Source organism: Tyto alba, unplaced genomic scaffold (genome assembly GCF_018691265.1).
Source record: "Tyto alba isolate M040663 unplaced genomic scaffold, T.alba_DEE_v4.0 Super-Scaffold_40, whole genome shotgun sequence".
NCBI classification, from domain to species: Eukaryota; Metazoa; Chordata; class Aves; order Strigiformes; family Tytonidae; genus Tyto; species Tyto alba.
In genome coordinates, this window is record NW_024881316.1 from 46,714,049 (window position 1) to 46,735,090 (window position 21,042).

The 21,042-nt window shown below is 41.7% G+C and overlaps 1 protein-coding gene across 1 annotated transcript in view; it reads right to left on the reverse strand.

Moving 5' to 3' along the window:
- Positions 1–21,042, reverse strand: part of PKHD1 (PKHD1 ciliary IPT domain containing fibrocystin/polyductin) — a 267,005-nt gene that overhangs the window by 220,248 nt on the left and 25,715 nt on the right. Inside the window, exons 20-30 of the mRNA XM_042803457.1 lie at positions 20,490–20,674; positions 19,935–20,073; positions 17,614–17,768; positions 15,903–16,087; positions 14,710–14,832; positions 12,983–13,088; positions 12,232–12,513; positions 7,835–7,962; positions 6,898–7,033; positions 3,223–3,418; positions 1,715–1,782 (exon numbers count right to left, since the gene is read on the reverse strand). Of these exons, the coding sequence (XP_042659391.1) occupies positions 1,715–1,782; positions 3,223–3,418; positions 6,898–7,033; positions 7,835–7,962; positions 12,232–12,513; positions 12,983–13,088; positions 14,710–14,832; positions 15,903–16,087; positions 17,614–17,768; positions 19,935–20,073; positions 20,490–20,674 (1,703 nt within the window). The remainder of the gene's footprint in view (positions 1–1,714; positions 1,783–3,222; positions 3,419–6,897; positions 7,034–7,834; positions 7,963–12,231; positions 12,514–12,982; positions 13,089–14,709; positions 14,833–15,902; positions 16,088–17,613; positions 17,769–19,934; positions 20,074–20,489; positions 20,675–21,042) is intronic.

The following is a 21,042-nucleotide window of genomic DNA, read 5'->3' on the forward strand; positions in this document are numbered from 1 at the left end:
CTGGAAGAATGTTGTAAAGAAGTATCATCATGCACTGCTCCACTCACATAATCTTCCTAAGTCACGTTATATTTGGGTCACTCTGGGATACAGGCTACCTTTGGTCTGATCCAGCACAGTTGTTCTGCAACATGGCAGCAGAGTCTTCCTCTCCACATCGACAGGAGAAGGAGCATTGGGAGTTTCTGCCACCAGCCTTACCCCTGAGAGTAAGTGCTAATTATGGGGAATAAGCATGAATCCTGACATCTGGATTTACATAACATTGCAAAGGAGTGGTATCTGCACTGCCTTGCAGGGTGCTGAGAATCAGGGCAGAGCTGAAGAAGCAGCAGTCTGGATTTTAGTAAGTGATAATTGTAAAAATGCAAACCCTCTAGCACTCCCAGCCTAATCCCATACTTCCAAGCCCGGAGCCCATCTGAAGCCTCCCTCCATCTTCCTTTAGTTTGTAGCACTGGTACTCCCAGTGTCCTGACTTACTTCAGCCTCTTTACCCATTAAGCCTATGTCCTTCCTTTTCCCAAGATCTGGTTGAAAACCAAATTGTTTTATAATGGGGTTCCTTCTGAGCGAGCTCAAATCCTTCTTCCAGATGGCCACAGAAGTGTTAGAGACAACAAAGACTAGAGGTAAGGGAGGGAAAGACTGGTGCTTTTTGCAGTGATGAGATTTTAAGTCAGCTTATGTCATTCATAAAACTGCAACCAAAGAGTTAATCAATTCTTATTTAAATTTCAATTTACCCTTAAATATGAAAGTAAGTGTGCTGTATTTTTTTTTTCCTATAACTTAATCTTCAAAACTAATAGGCTTTGCTCTTCAAACTCTCTCCACGTTCTCATCTTTCAAGGCTTGGACACTTCACAAACTATTGAACTAATCACGTATCACAAAGCCTCTGAGATTTAATATCTTTAAATGTGTTGTGAGCCAGGGAGAGCAATCCGTGGAGGAGCTGAGGTTGCATCACAAGAATTTCTCTGTCTTCTATAAAAGCATTTCTAAAGGCTCATGTAAAATTCACTACAAGGATTCAACTCTCCCCTACCCCCAGCTAAATGACAAAATAAATCAACCACCCAAAATCTGCTTTTTAACATTTAAAGTAAAACTTTTCTTTTTAATTCAGTGATGTTTTTCTCTGAAACATACTTAAATTATTTCCAATGTTTAAAAGCTTGGAATGGGATTTATAAATATTTCACTTTTGATTAAAATTAACATTGAAAAAGCGGGGGTTTTTTGTCTTTTTAACTTAACAAAAATGAACGTCCCCTTTGGGATCACTTAAAGTATTGTTTGCTTCAAACCACAATTGTACCCTGCTTTACACCTAACTTTTACATAGAAATCCTTGAAAGACGGAGGCGTAATGACTGAAAGAAATGGCACAGATGAGTCAGGTGTGGGTGTGCTTTGTTTTCCCAATGGGAACATGCAAGGATACATGAGCAAACACTTGGGGAAATCAAATTCAAATCATAGGGAGCCCTGAGCCAGCCAATCAGATAGAGGGATGCTCACTGCAATCCCATATTTCCAGACTGCTGCTGTCTGCCAGTTGATGTCTGCATAATAAAGTGTCACAGATTTAAAACACCCTCATTTAAACTGATGTGAAATGGGATGCCCTTTCCATTCCTGCAGGAAAACTGTGCCCTTGATCCCTTTAACCTCCATAAGTGGCTGCAGATGTACTGACGCTGCTTACCCAGAAAGGAGCCGCAACACGGCTCTATGCTGAAGATCTCTGAGTGGTACTGGATTAACAGCTCAACCCTGCAAAACACAAGCAACATAGAAAGGGGTTTGAGGGGGTTATTTTGGTTTGTTTTTTGTATTTTTCTCTCCTGTTGTAGTACTATTCTTTCTTACAACTCCTTCTAGGTTGGAAGGCCAAACACCCACCTGGCACCCACCTTTATTCAACGCCACAGTGACAAGACCACCCCCTGCCCCAAGATTTTCTGTGTGATTTGAGCTACATCTATTACGAACACTGTCTTAATAGGTGGCAACTTGTGGGCCAAATTTAGTTCATGAGGTACAGCTGGATTTCCCATCAAAGGAATCAATAATGAGGGGATTTTTTTGCCAGACAGATCCTACTCTAGCTATGCCCACAGATATGAGATACAAGTGCAATGAAGAGACATCCCAGCTGCCTTCCCTCCTTACATCCTTCCCACAGAGAGCAGAGGTAACTGCAGCAAGAGGAAAAGCAGACATAACCTCCTGAAACCCACTCAGATAAGAGTGTAACTCTGCTTCTGTCCCACCTACATCTACTTTTCCTTCTCACCACCTTCCTTGCGAAAACATCCACTGCCCTAAAAAGACACATTAGAGAAGCCAACCTTCCCAAGCCTGCAATCCAGCCCACCAGAGATCAGAGTCTCCTGGGATGACCCATCTTCCACTATCTGTCCCTGGAGACAAAGCGATGGTGCTGCTAACAGGCTCCAGTATGAGATGGAATGAATCCCCATGTGTCATCCCCCCAACTACAGGATTTCTCTTTCTGAAGTTCGTTAATGCGACAAGCAGCTTAGGGTGGTTTGTGAGCATTAAAAGCAGCTCCCCTCTCCCCCAAACCATTGTTTCAGGATCATTCCTAGCATCTGCCATGGATGAGAGATCTGTGGCTGAGGAGCAAAACTGTGTTGCTTGTGCACGCACTGTTGCATCACACTTTCAGGTCAGTTTTCCCCACATTTTAATTCATTTATACTACATTTATCTAGGCATGAACTTGAAATGTCACCTTAAAATGTGGAAGTAACATCATTTAAAAATTCTCTAAACAAAGCATTTTTTTTATTTTTCAAACTAGCTTTTGTTTTTCTCATGAAAAGTGTTTTTCTTCTGCTGTTTTCCTACAGCAGGATTTATCTGCATTTGACCTGAATCTCTGAATACCTTTGATTGCCTGAATATGCATTTTTCATCAAATCAACTGTTTTTTCTAAAATACTTCTCTCCTGCCTCCTACTGATCCAAGGGGAGTTAATTGACTAGCATTAGCAGTTTGCTGACTTGGGTTCCACAGATCAATAAATGCCTTGATAATTATTCATGGTTTTATACCACACTGCAGATTTTACCGTTAGGTACAGAACTTGTGAAAACTCTTACCTTTCTTCTCGGATTAACCCTAAAATACCAAATTGGATGGAGAATTAAATTTATGTCTTAAGGAAAGTACATATGTTCACACACCTGTCTGAAGCAACAGCAATGCCATTGATGATGACAGAAACATTGTACCATCCCGCAGCCAAGGCTGGAAGCGTCACGTTAATGCCACGGTCTGTCTGCACCTGGATCTGTGCCCACGAGCCCCCAATTTGGACCTTGATGTCTGACCCTCGGTAGCTGGCAAACTGGGATATTCCAATCTGAAGCTCCTGACCCCCTGCAGAGAAGAGAATGGATGACACTATTTCAGTGTTTCTGGCAACAGTTATTTTAGCCCACAAAACCATTGCCCACGGAGTCCCATCATGCCAGAACAGGCCCAGTCATGTCCATCAGCCCAAAACAAAAACCAGAAGACCACAATGGTTCTGTATCCCACTCATCCCTTGGCATCCCTGATAAGGTCACCAGCCACCAGTGTTGTCTTAAGACATTAGCACAGTGAACTTGGCCTCTCAGCATGCTGGTACACATTGAGGATAGGAACCATGCTTCCTTGCTGTAAACACTTATCCTATAAATATCTGCAGCTGATTAGAGCCAAATCCATTCTTTCTAAAGTTCATGTAAACTGAAGTTAAGGAGTTCTGGAATTTTTCCTAAATCCCTGACAAATGATCCAGACCACACTTTTCAGCACTATAGAGCTATCTAACTTTAACAGGAGCCTCCCACTGCTAAATGAAAATTTCCTTGGGTACCTAAAGTCTAATGCCCCCATAAGCTCCTGGTGTAGTTTAACTCCAGCCAGCAACCAAGTCCCACCCAGCCGCTCACTCACTCCTCCCTGATGGGATGGGAAAGAGAATCAGAAGAGTAAAAGCAAGAAAACTTGTGGGTTGAGATAAAGACAGATTAATAAGTAAAGCAAAATCTGCGCACGCAAGCAAAGCAAAACAAGGGATTCATTCCCCGCTCCCCATCACAGGCAGGGGCTCAAGTCATCCCCAGGACAGCTGGGCTTCATCACGTGTAACGGTGACTTGGGAAGACAAACATCATCACCCCAAACATCCCCCCTCCCTCCTTCTTCCCCCGGTTCCATATGCTGAGTATAATGCCATATGGTGTGGGATATCCCTGGGGTCAGTTGTCCCCGCTGTGCCCCCTCCCAATCTCTTGTGCACCCCCAGCCCACTCGCTGGTGGGGTGGGGTGAGGAGCAGAAAAGTCCTTGGCTCTGTGTAAGCGCTGCTCAGCAATAACTAAAACATCTCTGTACTATCAACACTGTTTCCAGCACAAATCCAAAACATAGCCCCATAACAGCTACTATGTAGAAAAACAACTATCCCAGCCAAAACAAGCACAGCTCCAAAGCACCTTGTTTTCAGGAAACATGGTTCTGTCTCCCATTTAAGCTCTGTTATAAGCCAAATTATATTCAGATGATAGACAATACTTCCCTTTATTTGTGCATACTGCAGTAATAAAAAGGGACAGTGTGGTAGAGAAGGGAATTTCATTACCTAAATTCCTCCTGAAATAGCTTAAAAAATTAGGGTGGTATGCATCAGTCCAAATAAAGGGATTTTCACTGAGATAGCTATATCTGTAGTCAGTGAAGAGAAACAAAGACTTTCTGGCATGATTCGTGTTATTGTAAGAAAGACATACAAAAGAGCTATGGTGAATCCCACCACAGAACCACCTATGTCTCTTCACTGACTATGCAAGACATCTAAACAGCCAGCACGGACAGAAACGTGTTTAGGAGATGAATCTCATTCTCCTGTCTCCCCTGAAGAGTGGGGGTTCAACTGCACAGAAGTAGGAATAAACAGGATGAGATCTCCAAGTCTAACTCCCTGCCATCATAGACCACTGTTACATACATCCCTCTCCTAAATTAATCAAGCAAAAGGTGTTAATATCTCTTTACCATCCCCCTGATCCAGTCAGTCCAAAACACTTGTCTACCCACAGAGTTGCTTCAGAACAGCGGGCGAAGATCAGCTGTCACAAAACAGCTTAATTTTTGCCCATTCCTCTTCTTCATTCAGCACATGGCACAGTTATCTCAGCCACACAGGGAGGTGCAGCCCATTTTCTTTACTCTCTCACCTTATTTTAATCAAAATTAACTTTTGTATGTTGATGCATCCTTACTAGAGGTTCAGATCTGAGTAGCAATTTTGAGTCCCAAGCAGAGGCCGGGGTCACTTGGCTTTAGCATCAGGAGAGACTGCACAAAGCTCCCCTCATCTACCAGCTCCTCTAAGTAGGCCCTGAAGCCAGTACTTTTCAATTCTGCATGCACAAAGAGTCAAATAAAGTTTGAAAGCCTGCGAAGTTGATTATATTAATAGCGTGAACCCTTTGGACTCTTGGTCAATTGTCAGCTTAATCCTAGATGCCTGGAAGGCATTGGTGTAATTTATTTATTCTTTTTATTATATAGGAGGAAAATTATATTAAAAGATGAAGCCATGGAGGTTCTGAATAGAAGATTGAACTCAGCCACACCACTGTTCATGAGACGCTATAACATTAAGGAATTCCTTGCACCTGGGTTGCCCGCGGGTAGAAAAACCTCCCCTTGGTGCTCTGGTATCTGAATAATATTCAGATGATAAAGGACGTTTTCTCTTATTTATGCATTCTGGAGTAATAGAAAATTACAAGGGCATTTGGGGAAAGGAAGAGAAATGCTGGGCATAGAGCAAGAAGTGCACTTCATAACTGCCAGTCACCTAACTCCTTTCATCCCCACCAAGTCCAGCCAAACTGCTGAGCTGGGGGGAGCTTTATTAGGGTGTGCACTGGAGAGGTTGCAAAAAGAGAAAAAAATAATAAATCAGATAATTGCATCCTTGGAGGAATGGGAGTGGGCTGTGTAGAAAAGCAGGAATATTTCTGTCTTCCTCCTATCAGCCTTCCTCTCTCTCCCAGATACTAGAAATCCGGTGTCTGGTGACCACACAGAAATGTAGTAAACCTAAGAGACTTGTCTATAAGTGGACGCCATGATCATTAATGCCTTTTATTCCCAATGCCCAGCCAAAACGTTATGGGGAAAAAAAAAAAAAAAAAAAAAAAAGAAAGGGAAATGAGGAAAAAAAAATATCCAACCCCATATAGAAACTTCCAAAAGGCAGGAATACTAAACATTCCATGAAATTTACTTGGGACTTTGCCCCCACAAAGTCCATGAAGTCTATGCTCATATTCTAAAGTAACAGATCACAAGATCAAATTGAAAGAAACAGTTTGGCTTGGAAATGTGAATTAGCAAGACGAGTGTTGATTCTCTGCTGTTTTCAGCAACCTAAAATACACATGATGAATTTTATGACCAACCCTTTGGCTTATGGAGATGGACACTCTCTAGAGCTCGTTTCTCTTGTCATGTCTGAACCTGTTATCAAGAATGAATGTGTGGGATAATTTCAAAGCAGAGTTAGAGAAATGTGGCACAAAAGGAGCACTGTACCACACCTGACATCCTGCAGACATCGTCCATACTGGGCTAGGGCAAGCAACTTATTATCTCATGTATGCTAGAACAAAATCAATGTAAAACAACCAGGGCTGATCAGGACTAACAGGATACATGGGGACGAGCTAAAAGAAAACAACAAAAAAAACAGTGTCCGCTAACCAAACTCTACAGATCTAAATTTCCTCTGTGCCACCACCATCAGCAATAATAACACTTCTGCAGGCAATGCCCAACGCATGTCTGCAGCCTTTTCACCTGCTATGCCACTTCTGTTTCTGCTCAGTGCTACAACAGCAGGGTTTAAGGAAGGATCATACTGGAAAAGGTTGGTTACTGTTGTTGACTGGTACCCAGAAATTAGTGTCACATGGACAGCAGCATCTTCTGTCCCCTAAAAACAGAAATGAAGAAAATGTCAGGAATAGGAATGCACCAATGAAAAAAAAGTTATTCCCTATATTCCTGCATCTCCCATACTTAAATCAGGCACATAATACTGACAAAATTCATATATACACCAGACTACTTAAATGTGTACAGTTATGTTGACTTTAAAGGGACATCTTTGGAGAGTTAGAAGCCTTAAAACTATCCTCGACTATGCAGATTTTCATTTGCTGTACCCATACTAGTAAATTAAACAGTGGTAAGTCATAGGAATAGACAATTATCACTATGGTTAAACTGTTATCATTATTCCAGGTATAATTTTGCCATGCAGCAAAGAGCGCTGCTGCTAACAATCCCTAAGCATGTTTTTGCGTGACACACAGATAATGTCCAGCAGAGGTCTAGAAGTAAAGCAGAAGATTTGGAGCTGAAGATGGTTCAACAATGTGAGCAAGAGCAATTGTCCTAGGTACATTTAATATACTAGTAGTCAACTGAAAGTGGAGACATGCAATTTTAATGGAATTCAAAGCGTTAGTTTTGTTCATGTGAGGCTCAGCTAATGACAATGCAATCTGAATATTTTGCTGACTGTTTCACTGTTTTTTTTTTATAAATCACCTATCAAACCATTGTTAATTAAGCTGGTCTAAACTGTAGATGGGGTCCATAGTAAACTGTCCCACAGTCAGTGTTTGTCTGACGGGCTACTCTTAGCCCTTTCCTCACTGTAACTCAGGCCAGGAAAACATAGAAAGGGCTGCAGGCTGCCAACTGTTCCCAAAAAAATGTTGTTTCTTACCCGAGAGGGAACTTTACATTCAATTCTTGTTGAATTTCGATCCTCCAAAATTGGACAAGGCTGAGATCCAAACAACACCATGTCTACCCCTTCCAGATTGGTCCCTCTGAGAGCCACTCTCAATCCTCCTACAAAACCAATTATTCTGTTACATTCAAGATGCGGAATGATATTTTTATATGCAAAGGATTCTTTATTAATAGGTGATTATAAAAGGGAATACTATCTTCCAGCTGATCTGATCATGATCTACTTCTACACTGTTGTGCCTAGCTTCCTCTCTTTCACCAGAGATCCTTCTTGCCTGTTATTTGAATTCTTGTCCATGATACAGGAGGACTGGGTTTGTTTCTCAGTTTATTTTTTAATGACATACTTATTTAAGCTGGCAAGGTCTGGCTTGTGATCTCAACCTTAGAAACATCCCCAGCCCAAGAATGAAATAAGGAAGGAAGAAGCACTAAGAATGGAAAATGAGCTTATCACAGCAGGTACTTTCACAGTTCAAATAGCTGCCAAGAACCCTGCTGTCAAAAAAGCCTGTAGCATGTGTCTAGGAAACTTAGGTTAGAAAGGGGACTTGGCAGGGCTTGGGACTTAGCAGAGTTGTGAGGAAAGTCACGGAGGGCTTGATTTTGCAAAGCACTGAGCAACCTCAGCTATCCTTTGAGCTGACCCCCCTAAGTCACATGCAGGATCATACCCAATACAAGTCAGACTTGCACTTGATCTTTTTGTAGCACCCAACTCCAATGCAAATAGTCAAGGTGCCCCTCTGATTTTTCAAGTGATTAGAAGATTCAAGAACATTTCAAAGAGAAACTGAAAAGAAAGCAGGAATGGACATTAATGGCAATTCTAACCTGGACTGTTGTCTTTGATGCGGTTCAGAGAAATATTTTTTAGAAAAATAAATTTTGCTTTGAAACTTACAGCTGTTTGCTTTAGTTATAAGTACTACAGAATTGTAGGACTATGGCTGGACAGACAGATGGCTGAGACAGAAACTTTATTAATGCACTATTTATGTGTGTATGTTATCATAGCTATATTACAAAACACTGAGTTTTATGATGCTTTACATGTGTAATATCAATTAACTTCTATGGTAAAGTCGTAGAATCATAGAAAGATTTGAGTTGGAAGGGACCTTAAAGACCATCTAGTTCCAACCCCCGCTGCCATAGGCAGGGACACCTTCCACTAGATAAAACTGCTCAAAGCCTCATCCAACCTGGCCTTGAACCCTTCCAGGGAGGGGGAGGCCACAGATCCTCTGGGGACCCTGGGCCAGCGCCTCACCACCCTCACAGTGAATAACTTCTTTCTTACATCTTATCTAAATCCACCCTCTTTCAGTTTAAAACTACTACCCCTCATCCTATCCCTACGCCCCCTCCCCACCTTTCCTGTACCCCGTTTAAGCACTGGAAGACCTCTATAAGGTCTCCCCAGAGCCTTCTCTTCTCAAAGATGAACAACCCCAATTCTCTCAACCTGTCCTCACAGGGGAGGTGCTCCAGTCCCCTGATCATCTTTGTGGACTCTTCTGGACATGCTCGAGCAGGTCCATGTCCTTCTCATGTTGGGGGCCCCAGAGCTGGCTACAGCATTGCAAGGGGGGGGGGGGGGGGGGGGGGGGGGGGGGAGTATCTCACGAGAGCAGAGTAGCATGACAGAATCCCCTCCCTCAACCTGCTGACCACACTTCTCTTGATGCAGCCCGTGATATGGTTGGCTTTCTGGGCTGCGAGTGCACTTTTCTGGCTCATAGCCAGTTTTCCATCCACTAACACCCCCGAGTCCTTCTCCACAGGGCTGCTCTCAATCCACTTGTCACCCAGCCTGGATTTGTGCTTGGGATTGCCCCCACCCATGGGCAGGATCTTGCACTTGGCCTTGTTGAACTTTATGAGGTTTGCATGAGCCCACCTATCCAGGTCCCTCTGAATGCCATCCCTGCCCTCCAGATTGTCACCACACAGTTTAGTGTTGTTGGCAAGCTCGCTGAGGGTGCACTCAATCCCACTGTTCACATCACCAACAAAGATGTTAAACAGCACCGGTCCCAACGTTGACCCCTGCGGAACACCTCTTATCACTGGTCTCCACTTGGACATTGAGCCATTGACCACAGCTCTTTGAGTGTGACCATCCGGCCAAATCCTTATCCACCGAGTACTCCATCTGTCAAACCCATGTCTCTCCAATTCAGAGACAAGGATGTCATGCAGGACAGCACTGAGTGCTTTACATATGTCCAGGTAGATGACATCAGTTGCTCTTCCCTTAACCACCAATGCTGTAACCTCATCATTATATATCGATGGCAGAGTCCCTTGTATCTTTTCCTCCAAGCACCATTTCCTGCTAATTCTTTAAAACAACAGAGAAGACTAGACGTTTAATCTTCTAGATTTTCTCTGGTTGGTCACAAAACCAGACAAAGAACAGTAGTCAGATATGTTAACATCAAGGTCCTCCCATCCACTGGAGCATGATAGCATCTTTAGAAAGGCATCCCACGCTTATTGAGTTAGGTCACAAGAAACTCCAAGCACAGCACCACTGAGACCAGTGACATTTTGACAAGAGAGACCTGATACAGCAAAGTACATGATGCTTTCTGGCTTCCTCTTATGTTAAGTTTACAGAGCCAGAAACAAGATCTCAAAACTGAAACCACTTGTCTAATATGATAGTTGTCAAATAAGGAGCCTCATATTTAGAGTACAAAATCCATGTGTGTTGTGTAAGGACTCATGCTCTTAAGTTTTGATATCTACACTTATATCCACATGCAATGAAATACTGCATATGTGCACTTTACGATAAGATTGAAAAGAGGTATTTTAAATGGAAGAAATTAAAAACACAGATGGAGGCTGTAATTCTTTCCAATTATAAATGTTCAAGGCATATGTAATGTAAGATAGCATTATACTTGCTTTCTTTTTAATGAGTGACAGATCACTGTAATTGGGAGAACTGGATTGTCAGCAAAGGAAATGAGAAGCAAGGCCCAAGCACTAAAACTTTCCATTACTGGCTTTTTTTTTTTTTTAGGATTTGTTTGGGTTTTTTTTTTAATCAATTAAAAGGGTGAGTATCAATCTTATGTACTATGTGACCCACCCACTGGAGATGAGGGAGAAAAAAATAAAAAAAAAGAAGAAAGAAAATGGTTAGAATATCTTTCTTGCCATACACTGAAATACGAAGAAAAGAGGTGGCCATAACTTCTTGCTTTTCAGCTTAGGAAACCTACATTCTCCCAAGACCATCCTATGGCTTATCCATATAGAGGTTCACAGACCATCATTCCCTTCCTCTGCCTGCTCCAAGGTGGCCGAACATGACACAATCAGTTCTCCAAGCCACATGGCTGAGCTAGCTTCATGCTACACCTAGGACAATACTCCTGCTCTCAGTGATGTTCATTAGTATGAACTAAAAACACCTTAATAATGAAACTAGAAGGTTTCCAGGCAAAATCTGGATGACTTTTACTGTCAGAATCTACCTAGGTCATGTTGGTTTTAGGCGCATTCCTAGCTGCTTGTAAACAAGTCTTACACTAAGACCATTGGTCTTTACTGCACAACCCCAGTGTTGTGTGTGTTCTCCACATCTCTTATTGGGTTGGAGAGACTCTTCCCTCTCCCAAAATAGAAAGGATGGCTTTTTATAGCCTTTTATTTGGCTTAGCTACAGTTGGCTAGGCATGTTGATGGAATTACCCAGTAAAGTCCTCTCATCTGTGTCACATACAAAGCAGATGAGAATTGTAATGGTCCATTGGCCCCAGAGTACTGTGGAAAATCTTCCAAGCTATTGTCTTCGGGGATGGAATATATCACCCTTTATTTCCATTTCTGTTTCAATGAGAGAAGGGGTAATGGAAATGGAAGAAGATTCAGTTTATTTGGAGCTTCTCTTAAGTTTCTCAGTTTTGTATCTAAACACAAGTGATTTTTCCATGTTATCACTCAGGATATGAATTCATTTCAACTGGACTGAGATGAACCAAAGTTTAACCATTTCACAGTTAAGCCAGATGGATCCAAATACTACAAGAATATGTGTCAAGTGGATATGGGAAGATGAGCCATGAATCACAGAAGGTCTTCTGGGTTGTTGGAATAAATATACTCGCACTTGAACTTACAATTCTCAAATAAAACTAGTTGGAAAACTGATTGCCTCCACAAAGAACCAGTGAAAGTCTGTCACTCTTCATAGAAATTTATCCCAGTGCTTTGGAGCGCACACAATATGTCCAGCCATATTATGCCTTTTTTGGCAGATGAAGACCTTGATAATCAAAGTACAGAAGAAATGAAACAAGCAGCAGAAAGTAGATATCCCCTTAGAGCTAGTCTGACATTTAGACCTACCAATCTCTGAAGCTGTAGAAGGTTCGATAGCTACCAGCTTTGGCTCAACTCTTAGGAAGATGCCACCTTCTCCTGCACTGCTATTGAGTGCGAAGCCATAAGGTCTCACTAGTAGTGTCACCGGGTAGACTCCAACTGGCAGCCTCTCCATCTGGCAAACCACTTCACTTTGATTCAGCATTACAACGTGGCAGGTCGTGTTGTTCACCTCTATCTGCAAGTCTGGCTTCTCCTCAGTGAAGCCAGCTCCCCTGATAAATACTGTGGCCTGGGGCCCATCATCTGAAGGAATGACAAAAAAAATGACTCATGAACTTCCATGTAGCAATGCCCAGGATTTACTTTCAATGAACAGTTAAAAGTTTTTACCATCTTCATCAGGGCATCTTAAAAAGTACACCACTGATGATCTCTCATTGTCACTCATAATGCCTATTCCTGCCTGTCCTTGTTCAGCTATTACCTTTTTTCTTAAATTTTTATTAAAAATAACTTAAGCCAAGAGCCACCTTTTTACTTTAAGCATGAAGCTTATCACTCTTTATCTCCCCTTTCTTGTCAATGTAAAAACATATCTGTGCTATTCATTTTAAGACTGGAGCTGATCAGAAGTGCCCAACTAGAAAATTCGTTTTCTAAAAATCAGAAATTTCCAAAAGAACACAAAAACACACAAAAACATCAGCATCTGGCAGATCTTTTCCACTGAACAGCATTTTTGCCATTTTAATCAGAAACAAAATGCCGTTACCTGATGAGTACTCCACATCAGTGACTAAGGGTGTCAATTCCTGGCTGAACTGGAAAGAGCACAAACCAGAACAGTTTGCAAGGATATCATTCACAACCACCACCACCTGGAGACAGAGAAAAAGATTACCCTAAAACTGGGAAGGGAACAGAGGTGTTTTCTAGAGCCGCATCTACCCGATAGACCTACAGAGCAGTGCCGGTAGCCACACCGAGCTACCAATTGCATTCTGACTGTGCCAGCACAGAGTACAGACAGACAGTTATTTATCCTGCTGTAGACTCATTACAAATTTAATTGCAAAGCTTTCTATGGATCAATCTTAGGCAGAGCACAGCTTTGGAAACTGTATTGCCAGACTTTCTCGGTGTCTGCAGGATCCTATCTCTCATCTTGCTGGGACCCACAGCAACATTCAGCTCCTGTTCTTCTAGTCATGTATTGAAGATCCTGCTTACCATATACTCCAGTTCTTCCCACTCTGCCTTGGGAACAAGTTTATTATGTTTAAAGTACCCTGTAAGACTAATTAGAATGAATCACACAATGCCTCTTTTCAGCATGCAACAATCAATTTTTTTATTTTTATTTTTTCCCTCATTGTTCATGCTGATACAAGAAAGCTGGGTTTTAACCTTGATATCTAGCAAGAAATATCAAGACGTATCTCTTCTGAGATCTTGGCATCAAGATCTCAGAAGAGTCAACCGACAAAGCATAGGTCATAGGAGAGCCCCTCTTCATTTGTCTCTCAGGTATTAAGAGTATGGCAGGAGGGTACATTAATTCCTGTAAAAAGCAAAAATAGGTTGTCTCCAAGAAATGCAAGGAACAAAGAGTTGCAAAGTACTCTGCTTGAATAGAGACATAATAATTAGAGGGACATTTTTACACTTGTTGCTAGCAGCAAGCCAGAATGTTCAAAGCAAAGAGGAAAACTGATTGCTGCTGCTGTTCTTGTTTCGTTTGGTCGATTTGAAGGTATGTCTGCACCACAGATGGCAGAGGTATTGTAGGTGATTGAGCTACTGGAAGAAGGGCAGTAGTCATGTCTGAGGAACAGGTTCACTGAATAAACAGGATGTCTTCACCCCAAGTGGTGCACAGCTGGGCTTTGAGCATACCCAGCATCACTGTTATCGCTGCAGTACCCGACAGTCTTTGCAGGAAGCAAAGCCAGCAATGCACACTGCTCAGCAACATCTGAGAGAAGAGTTTGCTATGTGCTTGTCTGTCCAACAGATTCATTCATCCAGGAATCCCTCCTTGCTCCCTTTTCACACATGAAGCATTGAGATCCACAGGGGCTGAGGGACTTGCCTAAGTCACAAACTAGTACCACAGCCACCATCTCATTTATTTTGCCCAACAGTGTAACAGCTGGAACACTGCAGATAAATAGAGTGTCATTCCCAAGTTCAGCAGCCATCACCATAGGACACAGCAAGGGTGGAGTCCAGAGACTACATCAGCCCTTGGCCACAGCCTCAAAATAAATAAATTGTCTTCCATCACCCACGATGACCATTCTTCCCACCTGTAATAGCTCTTGGAGAAAAGTCCTGCTCCACAAACCAGGGAGCAGAATCTGACTGATTTATGACAAAGCACAGAACAGTAGATTTCTGAAGGGATTTAGTGGCAGAAGTAGGTACCTGAATACCTGTGAGACTCTTGAATCTATGCAAACCAGATGAATCAATAGGAAGCACGGCAGCATCTCTCACCTGTGTTTTGTTATTGAAGGTAGCAAGCATGTCCCCAAATATCGGCCCAATAAACACACCTCCATCATAAACCACACGACTAGAAACAGTTGGCTTCAAACCAGTGAGATTTTCAGCAGAGACCTGGAAAATAACAAAGAATTTAAGTTTCTTGTCCTTTTCTATCCTGTGATTTTAAATTAAAACCATCCCACAGAGTTCATACAGTCTTTACAAGGCATCAAATAAATCCTGGAAACTTATTCTCAAGCTTCTTCCGTGACTCCTCTCTCCAGGTCTAAATCTTCATGACCTAAGACTTCACACCACCTCCCTATTCCCATCCTCACCTTTCAGGCAAGAAAATGAAGCAAAGAAGTTCAGGAGCCAGATTTGCAAATAAGTTTCTAATACTCATTAATATAATTTTGAATTAGGCATGGAAACAGCTTTGAACATCTGCCTCTCAAAGACATGACTTTGCATGGAACAAGGGCCTGTGCTACAGCTGAAGATGCAGCTCAAGCGTTTTTCACCATCCAGGCCATAGCCTTGAGCATGAGAACTCATTTCTTTGTCAAAGGTAATTTTACACTTTCAGAAGATGGATATATAAAGAAACAATAAATAGGATTTGGGGGGGCGGGTGGGGGGCAGGCAGGGGAGTGGGAAGGAAGCAGCTCAGTCTCAGTCCTTATTCAAAAAAGACTCCTCTATTTGAAGCAAAATTTAAATGATAAATCTTGGGATGGGAGAGTGTGAACTGAGCATTCATCTGAGGCTTACGACAACCAGATATGAACCCATACAGAATAGTTCTCACAAAAAGACCTTCTTGGACTGTAAATGATGCCACAAATCTGTACTGAGTTTCAGTTATGGTACTGAAATATTAATGTGATTAAAAAAGATTTCACTTCAGTATAGCAGTCCCTTTATTTGGCAGAACTGCAACAAAACACAGAAATTGCATTCTAGCCTACTCACTTTGAAGTATAGACTCTGAAGATATAATTTCTCCTTCTGTAACTGCAATTGTTTTTTTAATCATCTAATCTGGAGTTTGCTTAAGCTGCTATTTCTAATAGGAACACGTTTATCTTAAGGTCCCACGGACATCTGCGTACAAAAAAAATGCTGGGAGAATTAATCAGCTACGGCCAGAGACATTGAATAGGGTTCAAAGTGGGTGTTAGTAAAACAAATTACTGTACCTTAATAACATTGGGCAAGTCCCCAGTTTTTGTTTTCCAAGTCAGTGTCCAGATCCTTTCATAGCATGAGTTCGAGTCTTTGGTCACAATGAAGTCACTATTGTTGAAGTATGGGGCTGTAGTCTTATCTAGGTTGTCATGCAAAATCTTGCGAAGATGGCGGGAGGAGATGTGCACTGAAACACCTGCAAAAGACATTAGAAAGCAGTGGTTGTCATCATCCCTACAACCTACCTGCTCCTAGAAAAGAAAGATGTTTCATTGTTAGTGTAAGGCTGTGGTGGTTCAAACCTCTGCAACTGCCAAAAATAAGCAGAGGGAAATTTACTGGACCCCCAAAACGAAAAAATCATTAACTCATAGTATAGAATCATAGAATACTTTGGGTTGGAAGGGACCTTTTAAAGGTCATCTAGTCCAACCCCCCTACAATGAGAAGGGACATCTTCATCTAGATCAGGTTGCTCAGAGCCGTGTCCAACTTGACCTTGAATGTTTCCAGGGATGGGGCATCTACACCTCTCTGGGCAACCTGTGCCAGTGTTTCACCACACTCATTGTAAAAAATTTCTTCCTTATCTATTCTGAAGATCTTCTGCACTATTTAATAGCTAAAAAAAAAAACCTAGAAATTTCTCTGCAGTTAGGACACTCAGACATTTTGTTTGAGTGATACTTCTACATAATATGCACACATGAAATCTCAGTATGCAAGTCATTTTCCTTCAATTGGGAAGGCTGGAAACTCTGTAGATGAGACTGGTGTGGAGAAAGTCAGTCGATCAAGAAGATTTTGTAGAGTCCAATCCCAAATAAATGCAAATCGTGTTTATTTATTTTTACATAAATACCCGTAACCATTCAAAGCTACAGATACAATAAATCTCTCTAAATTAATTTGTAAGAAAAAGGGGAGAGCAGAAGACGGAATAGATCAAGAGAAGTGGAGTACATTTTTAAAAGATGATGTGCAAAGCAGGGTACTACTGAGACAGCCTTCGGTTGTTGTAGGAAAATCTTATGTGACAACATGGAGGAAAGAGTTATTTCACAAATATTCTAAGGCTACATTTTCTTAGTCTGTTATTTAACTTTATAACTGAGTCACTGGTTCCTCAGTCAAGAACTTTATCTCTGTCCTTGGTCAGATTAACCTGCTCACTTTCACTCTAAGCTTCTTTGATTATTTAAACCAAACACAAGAAAACCTAGCCCATCTAAAGGGGAACTAATTCAAGTCAAGCAATTCTATGCACAAAAGCTTTTGTGGTACCTGCAAGCCAATTACCAATCCTGGTAATCCTAGAATAGAATGAATTTCCTGGTAACCTGGACAGACCTCGTTGTACAAGACCAGAAGTACAAATGCTGGAAAAATATCAGCATAATGAAAAGCTAGGATGTGAAATCCCAGTTCAGGATCTTTAATGTTAAGGCAAACATTTCCCAAAGCTCTTTAAGGCAAATACTTCATAGTGGCTGTATGCATTTTGGAACAACTCCATACCTAACATCAAGAAACGCTGCCCTGCCTGTAATACTTAACTCCTGTCTTGAAGGAGATGAAATGTAAACATCTAGCAACTATCACAATAAGTTTAACCTGCCAGCCCGTACCCTACCCTAGTCATTTCCAGGGTTTAATATTGTCTCTTCTTCACTTGGCTTCCTGCAAAGGAAATCCAGGACCTGCACTTACGTCTCCTCTTACCTGATATCACCGTATTGGCCAAATGGATGCGGAAGGTCCCTCCAATAGGTGGAGATGACTTTTGCAGTCTCTGAATGGTGAGGCTGACTCTCACGTCCTCCGTGGAGACATAGAGGTAGCCATACTCCTTAGAGCCCTCCCCAAGCAAAGCACCTCTGAGTGACAGAGAGGGTTCACATGAAGACATTAGCAGTCAGGACCCCCACTCATGACACCCCCATGTCACCAGCAGCAGAGGGATACCTATGGGAATAACACCCTTGAAGGATCTAAGGAGAATATGTTCAGAGCCCAGATTTGAATACTCCCAACTTGATGTAGGCAATGCACACAACAGAAAATGATTGAAAGAGACCTTTTTTAACTAGGATAGAAGAAATTGTTCATACAGCACCAAGCACAAGCAAGTCCTGTCCCATTACTTGTGTTTTTAAAGGACCAACTAGATGCAACCTGGGCAGCAGCTAAACCACCAAGACAAAAAACTTTCCTTCTTCATACTGTAGTCTCCTCGAGACTATCAAAATCTTAACTCCTCTGAATTGCAGCAATATTTTGTATTAGAGTTCACCCAAAGCCCAATTTCTAAAACTTGTATTTTCTCACTTGCCACTAAATTCTCCTTTTTCAAAGGGAAAAGGGACTCTGTGGTACAATGATGCCACCATGTGGTTAAGTGTCTGGATAACAGCTAAAGTATCAGACATCAGCCGTGGCTTTTGCAGAACAAATTTCAAGAATATGAGACCAAAAGGACTACTGAGCCTTCTCGTCTGACATACAACCAGTACATCAGATTTTAGCTCATATCACTGCCCTGATCACAGCAAGTTATATCAGAATACAGCACAGCATATGCTCAGTTAAGAGAAAGAGCCAGGTTTGTTTTGAAGATGTCCAAAGACAGTGATCAGCTCATTAATTTTTAAAACACATGCTGATTTCTGTTTTCAGTCTTCCTGGCTTCAGTATCACACACTAGTTTCTCCTACATCTTTCTCTGTGAGATAAAAAAGCCCAACAGTGCCAGAAACATTTTTTTTTTTTTTCCCTGGTGAGAGGTACTGTAATCAATCTGCCTCTTAACCCTCTTTTTGATAATCTAAACAGATTGAGTTTCTTAAATCTTTCTCTCCACAGCATTTTCACTTCAGTCTTTTCCTTTGCGCTGACTTGAATTGTGTCTCTGAACCCTAACAGGTGATTAATTCAACAAAACATTGGTTTTCACCAGGAAATGCAAGGCCTTGGCTGCTCTGTGAACCAGACCAAACAGCCTAATTTTCTTCAGATCTTAGCTACCTCTGAAAGGAGAATCTAGCTGTCTTTAGAGCACTCAAAACTAAGGACACATTGCTTTGCTTTTGCTTGAATGAAGAGAGACCACAAGGTAAGAAACTAAATTAAGATACAACAGTCTGAGGTTCTCCTTCTTCTAAAAAGAGGTTTCCTGTAGACACCTGAGCAAATCACTTTGGGTGAAGTAACTGAGCCAAACTAACAGCTGGCTGCTGCAGAGGAGAGGAGGCTGCATCATTCCAGATCCTTTCTTGGCTGGCTTTATTCCCATCAAGTCCTTGCCGATTCAACTGGATACCATCCAATTTTTATAGGACTTATTCTCTGCCAGTATATCCCTCTAATGTTCCGCTCTCTGATCTTGTTAGCCTATCGCTCTGCCTCCTCTTTCATTGTTGGGACTTCCAGACTAGAAACCATCTCAGTAAACAAGGGCACATAAGGTGGACTTCCATTGCCTAACATGGCAACTGGTGTCATTAAAGGTGTTTGGGAACATCTCTGACTGATCTCCATCCACAATTCTAGAAGGGCTTAGATCTCCTAGTCCTACATTGTATCTTGGTGGTCCATGCATATCTTACATACCCCAGGTTAGCGAAAACATCTTAGGCACCTCTAGTTTGGCAACTGACTCCCACTCACACAATGAAACTTCAATACCAGAATCAGATACCTTCACTAAGATGTCTACAAAATATGTTTGGGATACTGTATGGTGAGCAAAGCTCCAAACATTCATTTGTTGAGATTGAAATTAAAATATCTTAATTTAGAACTGCAGCTCATCTACTGAGATCAGACATCCGTGCAGGATTCAGTAGTCTAAAGGATCTGAACACGAGCCATTTGAAATGCTTAGAAGAGAAGGCTCCAATGAAAGCACAGGATTACCAAGCTGCAGTCTTATCCTCCGCTGTGTCCCATGTCCTGTTTTAGATGAAAACAAGTTCAAGACGTGTCAGGGGGAACTGCGAGAGGTATTACAGGGTATTGAGATAATCTCTACTCACTGTCACTACCTTAGAGAAAGAAGAGGCAGACTTTCACCACAGCCAGACACCATCCAGGACACATTGTATGTGGGAGAAGACCCCACCACAGTTGCCTCTTCAACTATCCTCCCACCTAGCCAAGGTGGTTTGGGATCCCTCTGAGAAACTGAGAGAACAAGAGCACAAACATTCGTTAGAACAAGGAGAACAGCTGTCACTATGCCCAGGTTATTTTAATTTCATAGCTGGAAACAGATCTGCTTAGGGGGTTTTTTTGTTTGGTTGGTTGGTTTTTTTGTTTTTGTTTTTGTTTTTTTTTTTTTTCTGAGCAAGATCATTCAAGAGTTATATTTGTACAAACACGTTTTAAAATAAACCAAAAATATTGATACTTGGCAATTCCTTCTTGATTGTTTTCACAAAAAAAAAAAAAAAAAAAGTAAACAAAATTCTTTTTGTGCCTGTTGTGAAATACCCTTCCCCTTTGAAAAAGTTTCAACCAACCCCACCATTAAAGATTTTAATGGAGTATTATGAAAAGATGGTAATATTAAAAGAAAAGAAAATGACAGATTCCTTTACCAGTCACAGCTCTGTCTGTGATGATGACTTCATCAAGGTAAAATGACTCAGAAGTTTCCTTTTTCAGCACAGGGCTCAGCAAGTCTATCTGATGCACAAACACTGGGGAATGGGCAGGGAGGTCCTGGAGAAGTGTGGAGCGATTCACACACCCCTTCCAGAGGTCAGTACAGGCAAATGTCCAGCTGGAAGACACCAAGGTTTTGCAAACTCTTTTTCTGTGAGGTAGTTGCAGTAACTGACTTTTGAGGTGCTTTGTGAAGCTCCCAGGTAACATCAAGTACTGCTATTACTGTTATTACTCATACACAAGATACTTGGCTCAATGGCTTGTGATCACTCTCTACATGTCTCTGTTGGGTTCCTAATAGTGAGAAATAAAGCTTTAGATCTCTGTTTAGGTATCCTCTTCTGCATCACAAGAGTGGGATATTGGAATGACTACCACTGCTCTATTTTTGGCAAAAACACTCTGGTAACACCAGTGACCTCAACAGGGATTAATCTAGAGATCAAGCCCCTTGGGAATACCAGGTGGCTCCACACTTTTTCC